Source organism: Trichoderma aggressivum, assembly GCF_033847375.1.
Source record: "Trichoderma aggressivum f. europaeum strain CBS 100526 chromosome Unknown scaffold_003, whole genome shotgun sequence".
NCBI lineage: Eukaryota > Fungi > Ascomycota > Sordariomycetes > Hypocreales > Hypocreaceae > Trichoderma > Trichoderma aggressivum.
This window is the reverse complement of record NW_026946369.1, coordinates 721,623-728,017: the sequence shown is the minus strand read 5'-3', so window position 1 is coordinate 728,017 and position 6,395 is coordinate 721,623. Positions and strand designations below refer to the sequence as shown.

General features: G+C 47.3%; 3 protein-coding genes across 3 annotated transcripts; 2 read left to right on the top strand and 1 right to left on the bottom strand.

The window, feature by feature from the left end:
- Positions 1–836: 836 nt before the first annotated feature.
- On the bottom strand, positions 837–1,741 carry Triagg1_1343 (uncharacterized protein; the record flags this gene model as incomplete). Its single annotated transcript, XM_062895403.1, has 5 exons — positions 837–935; positions 998–1,189; positions 1,252–1,362; positions 1,433–1,586; positions 1,671–1,741. 5 exons carry the CDS (start codon positions 1,739–1,741, stop codon positions 837–839), a joined length of 627 nt encoding a protein of 208 aa, XP_062759682.1.
- A 1,069-nt stretch (positions 1,742–2,810) lies between these two features.
- Triagg1_1342 (uncharacterized protein) lies at positions 2,811–4,253 on the top strand (the record flags this gene model as incomplete). The annotated part of the gene is made up of 1 exon (XM_062895402.1): positions 2,811–4,253. One exon carries the CDS (start codon positions 2,811–2,813, stop codon positions 4,251–4,253), a length of 1,443 nt encoding a protein of 480 aa, XP_062759681.1.
- A 954-nt stretch (positions 4,254–5,207) lies between these two features.
- Positions 5,208–5,996, top strand: Triagg1_1341 (uncharacterized protein; the record flags this gene model as incomplete). The annotated part of the gene is made up of 1 exon (XM_062895401.1): positions 5,208–5,996. One exon carries the CDS (start codon positions 5,208–5,210, stop codon positions 5,994–5,996), a length of 789 nt encoding a protein of 262 aa, XP_062759680.1.
- Between the last annotated feature and the right edge of the window lie 399 nt (positions 5,997–6,395).

Here is a 6,395-nt window from a genome sequence, read left to right as displayed (position 1 = left end):
CTCAAGAAGGCAGGTAAAGATCAGCTTGCCTTTGGATCGAAGATGAGCGGTAGCAATATAATGCAAGACACTACATACTGTACCGGGTCTCACATCTGACATCTGTGTACGGAGTACACGTAAGTTATACAGTATGAGACCTAGCAAGGAGGTCGTCTGCCCTGGGGTGTAATTTGCCAAATTCATGCAAAGTTTGCGAGAACCTGCTTGGGGTCTTTGCAACACATGCCCTGTTTTATCCTGTCTTTTGCAGGGTTAATTCGATTTCTAGAAAACCTGCAACGTTACATGAAAGCACGATGTTATCGATTATTCCTTACAGTCCTGGCCGAGTGGCTATGATACCTCCCTCATATGATGACACATTACGCACCACCGGGTAGACGATAGATATACATCACATAGTGACAAGTAGTGACGTCGAAATTAAGCTCAAATGCATATAGTTTAATATATTTTACATCTAGCTGCAATTTCTACTTGCATTGTCTCAACTATGTTGACGTCGCTATTGGATTATTGTGCTTATGAAATAACCATCACCAGATCCATGAGTTGTTTTGACTACATGTAGTCACGATTACATTGAGGCATATCATATAAATGTACCGTGCACGTGAGCTGTGTGACCGACGATTTTTCTAATTATATTGAAGTTACAATGCTTTTTTCTTTTCATCCGAACAATAATTTTTCGCACTTTTAACATCTATATATGTATGCTTATCAATGCTGTTTCTTGACTGATTGTATCTGATTGTATTTAATGAATCAATCACTTTTTTTTCTCTTTCAAAAAGCACTAAGGTGAATTTTTTTTTAAATGTGTCCTCCATCTATGTTTTCTTTGGGCGATTCTCTTCGATATATGCTGCAATGTTTGGTCGTGCCTCAAAGGCCTCTCGGAACTTTTGAATTGCTTCAGGGAGTTTGGACTATACGTCATGAGTCAGCACCATGAACCAGGCAAATAATTTGTCTGAAAGTATGGACCTACTGGAAGAGTCCCGATCCGTTCATCGTTATCAATTGACTGATAGACGGCAAAGTCGGCGTATGATATTCTGTCTCCGAGGAGATAAGGGCCGTTGTTTGCAGAGTAGAACTCTGCAATAACGTTGTAGTATTCTGGTACAATGTTGTTTCTGTAGTCATCTGTGACTCCCTGTAGGCTTGCTACCCATTGAGTCTATATCTCATTCGTTAGTACATGTAATGGACTGTTGTTATTCCTTTGTGGAAATGACTTACCCTCCAATCATTGTAAACATCTGAAACAGCATCAAGCTGAAATTTCTCATGATTAGTTTCGCCTTCATAGCGGCCGATGTCTCGAGCGAGATATCGCAAAATAGGGATATGCTATATGCGGGACAAATATGTCAGCGTATTTCCTAAGCTTTGAAAAGATGTCATTGATTGAGTAACTAACTTGATTGATAATGATACCATTGATCAAGAGCGCAGGAACCTTGCCGGTTCGGGTAATGCCTTCTTGCTTGAGTCTCTCGCTCGTAGCCGGCCATGTGTCATCATAAGGATGCCGGATATCGTTGAATTCAATCTCCGCGTCTCTCATAAACAGGCTAATTGGTGTGTCAGTACGGGCTACAAGAGGTCTCAATTTCAAGGTTGGTTGTGGAAGAGTTGCTGAGTGGCGCACGACTTACCGTACGACTTCGCCACGGCCCATTCTACCAATGTCCAGATAGTGGAGGGTGGGAATAGTTTTAGCAGCCATTTTATATGTTTGTGATTGTGTCGCTGTAACTGAAGGGATGATGATGCGAGCTGGTCTATGTTGGAGCGGTTGTCCAGAGACTTGGAGAGTTCCTGGAGCTACTCGGGGTATAATCGCTTTTAATACGGGCCGACAGCTCACTCCTATGGATGGAATGAACATGGCTTTGTAATAGTGACCAATCTCCTTGGCAAACTAATAGCGTGTTGTTCGCATTCTCTTTCCAACTAGCAGGATACGGAAACTACTATGTACTTTGTCTTTGCGCTCTTTGTGCGCTCCGAGTTGAGTCCGAGGCCAAAGAGAGCTGAAAACATTGAACCGACTCTCACGGGCTGACTCATCCGGAATAATGTGGGATGCGGCGTCGCTCGATTTCGCAAAAACTAGCCGCGCGGTGTGCCGTGCCCACGAACCGGCGGTCCGGATTTGGGCAGTGGATGCCGCAACGGACGTCGTCAGGTAGAGATTTAGATTCTTGCAATTGACTACTGGGGCTCATTATGTCATTGAAGCTTATTATAAACACTTGTACGTGCATCGGGCGTGCTGACGTAGGAGCAACTCAAGGGTTGTTGCTTTCAGTCATGTTGTGCTAGTGGCTTGTAAGGGGAGATGATGAAAACTACAAATAGCGAGGCTGTGACGCGGCAGTGAAGCAGCTGTTTTGTCACTCTTCTAGTACGCTATTTCTCCACGTATGGTGAAAATTCCATGCGTGGCGCAGTTCTTGGTATTCCACGCATAGGCAAATGCGTCTAAGTGCTGACGGGCGCTTGTTTCGCCCTATGCTGTAATCTTCTAGGCGATGACAAATCTTTCTCGACTCTGCGGTAAGATGACGACTATTGGCAAGATGATCTCCTGAAAGGCACTGGAATCTGGCCTATCTGCTTTAATTTCCCGTATTACCACATCATTGCTAATGTTGGAGGTAAATAGGGCCCCGTCCCACGACGGCGGCACTCCGCTTTCCTGGAGGTTTCCTTAGACGCGATTTCGCGTTATTTGCCTTCGTCATTATCTGGAAAGCGACATAGTAAACGCGTAAACAGGTCATTTTGCCGCCATGAATTCAACGGCCTCTATGGCTGACCGAAAGGCTGCAGCATCTGATTATATGCCACCTCCTACGTTCAACATGCCGGCTCGTCGCGAAGTCCATGTGCATCCGCCATCAGATCCAGTAGCGGAGCGAAGAGTGCGACAGGCCATTGAAGACTCGGCATCGAGAAACGCGCAGCTCCTCGGCGAGCTTGAAGCTACAGCTCATGCACCCGGGCTCTTCAACAATAACCAGGTCAAGATTGAACATGTTGACAAACGACTGGCTGATCTCGAGCCCGAGGTCGAAAAGGCCATTGCCGCCGCCAACCTGCAGCTCAAGAACCACAAGAGCTACAGGGACTCGGTGGCCAAGAAATTCGTCTACACCGTGCTGAAGAAGAAGAGCGCCTTTGAGGACAGGGCCATGCGGGAGGAGAAGGCCTACCACGAAGTGCTTGAGAAGCGTCACAAGGCTGAGGCAAAGTTGAAGGATCTCCAGGCAGATAAGGCAGCACTGGCTGTCGAGATGAAGGACCTGCAAGAACTGGTGGGACGACACGGCACCGCACACAAGGAAATTGACGATCTGTACTCGCGTATTTTTGACGGTCCTACGGCGGGATTCGCAGATGAGGATGAACAGGAAGAGACACATAAACTTGCCAAGTTGGCACTGCAGGAGAGGACAGAAGCACTCAAGGCGGCTGTTCGAGGCATCAAAGCCGCTCAAGCTGTCAAGGTAGCCATCGAACGCGCCTCGTTTGAGAAGCAGCGTGCAGCCTTTGAGAACCATTCCGATATCTTTTCTCAGCGTGGCGTCCACACGGTTCTGAAACGCTGCGTCGCTTATATCGATCGCGGACTTGAACTCAGCGACGAAGCTGTCGAAGCTATAAAGGCTACGCCTGGACCGGACTTGGTACAGGCCAAAGACAATCTTGACCAGCTTTTCCGCACCGCCAGGGCGGCAGCATCAGAGCGCTACACCAGCAAGTCGCAAAACTCCGACCTTTTAGAAAGACTAGGATCTACACTGGCGCAAGCGTTGTTTGCTCAAAAACAGTATGTTGAGGCCATGAAGAAAGTCACAGAGTCCCGGAGAGAATCGATCCGGAGGACAGCAAGAGCCCTGGAAGACGAGCGACGTGCCCTGCAGCAGCTCCGACAGAGCGCATTCGAGGCTACCGTTGGCTTCGGTGCTGCGGCTCCTGCGTATCACGAATGCTGCGACCGAGCTCCTGGGTTTGAGCAGGATTCCCATCAGCAAACGGCATCTATCGCTGAGCCGGTTGTTCTGGAGCTTCCCGAAGAAACCGAGGCTCCTCCTGATTATGTGTACGACCATGATGGACAAGCACCCCCGGCAGCGGAGGGAGAACCTGGATCAGGCTCTCATAACCATGGCACTCCTCTTCGTGGAGAGGTTACTCTCTTCAACCCAAGAGGTCTGCAGGAGGTTACTTAACAGGATACGGAACGTCGAGGTGTTGATTATGGCAGTCTTGCCTACATTTTCTGTCTTTTCCTCTACTCATGAGCGTTTTGATTTATTCTACTAGATTGCTGATTCGTGTTTGGAATGGGTGATTGGTTGCTGCTATGTTTGTAATGGCGAGGATGACTACTTTGAATACCACGGGGCTATATGGAGTTACTTTTCTTGTTTGACTATATTAGGTGTGGCAGCGTCTTTATTGGGCAACACATATTGAGACTTATACACCACCCTAGCTCAGCATTCTTTTAGCCGTGAGACCAGCAATGGGTTAGCTTTGATATTAATACTTCTATTTTTACTCATCGACGTCACTGGTGTTTACTTTTGTACCTCATTTCCTTTGCTTATGACATTCCACCCACCTATTGCACTTGATGATATCTCACTTTATTTCTTCTCCCGTATCTTGATTGGCCTGCTCCCTCTAGGTCATTGAAGAGGGCGACCCTTTCGTTACCATAGGTGTATGACTGTGTAGTATAGACGCTTCCTTGCAGAATGTCTTACTTACTCTGTAATATGGCTCTTGAGTCATGAATGTAGCTCTGAGTCGGACTGTCGGCTAATATAGTCTGCATTCTTGCGCCCTTGAATCAACAACTCGTGCGTATTGAGCGATATTCTTTGACATGTAGTGCCTAATCGAGTTTTCGATGTCCCAATTTGGCTATATCTTAAATAATATGTCAGCATCGCGCACTGTTGAGCAACCAGCTTATACGCCAAGACCGAGATAGGCAAATGCTCAATGTTAGCTACATTCTTATATCTCTGTTGGAACATGTGCAATGCAAAAGGAAAGTTGCTCTTGAACTTTCGAAAAGAGTCCGTCGTAATATATAAATATGAGAACGAAACCCACGCTTGGCTGTAGACTCAATCTTAGTAATGAACAGCAAACAACGAAAGCATAGAGCCAAAATGCCGTCTATAGCAGGTCACAGAGTCCTCATCCTTGGAGCGTCTTCAGGAATAGGCTTTGCCGTTGCAAAACTAACTCTCTCAGAGAACATTGCGCATCTTGCCGTTGCATCCTCCAATAGGACGAAGCTAGACAATGCCGTCAAGGCACTTGTGAAAGCAGTTCCTGGGTCAGAAGATCGGATAACCAGCTTTTTAGTCGATCTAGGTGGCGAGGACACGGAAACACAACTCGAACAAGTTCTCGCGGACGCTGCTGCCGCTGCTGGAGGACCTCTCGATCACATCGTTCACAGCGTGAGCAATAGGCGAGGCCCGCTTGTTCCCTTCTCAGCGACTGACTACAAAACCATCCAGGGGCTGTTTGTCCCGAGGTTTGCTCAGTTGGCGCTTCTCGGAAAGTTGGGCCCAAAATACATGAACAGTAAAGGCACCTCGTCAATCATTCTCACTTCTGGCCATGTCGAAGACGTGCCAATGCCAGGCCTGGGCGTTCTCTCTAGTGTTGGCGCTGCCATCACAGGTATGGCCATAGGGCTAGCGGTCGATATTAGCCCGATACGTGTAAATGCGGTTGCGCCCGGCATCACCGAGACTCCCATGGTGATTGAGGAGACGGGCGAAACAATGGCGTCTGTAATATATGAGCTTGCTTCTAGACAGTCACTGGTCGGGAGACCCGGAACAGCAGATGAGGCTGCCGAAGCTTTTGTGTATTTGATGAAGGACACAAATGCCACCGGTGCCTCAGTCAAGTCATCGGGAGGATCTATTATTCGCTCGGCTTAACGCGGTGGCTGGCTCTTATGTGCGGCTCTCTTGTCTCAAAATGCATAACCTGGCCGAACCGGGACCGAATCCCCATATGGGAAAGGCAAGCTTGATGTAGTGCACGTATCAACTCCCGCATTGTTATTGCAGTGGCCCTGTAGCTAGAATACTCTGAATCCTACGTGCTTGTTTATTCGGTTTTAGCTATGCTTGTTACGCTTGTGTGACATGAATCTCCGACTGTGTAATCTCAATAAGAGTGGTGAGTATGTGACTGCCAAAATGTTTAAGAAGCGGAGAGAATTTAGGACGAGAACGTAACATTATAGTCTATGTCTATTAGGAGCGCCCTATACACAGTTAATTACAAGTTATAATACAACAGCTTTTGTCTAGTCCAAAATCCATCTTTGCATG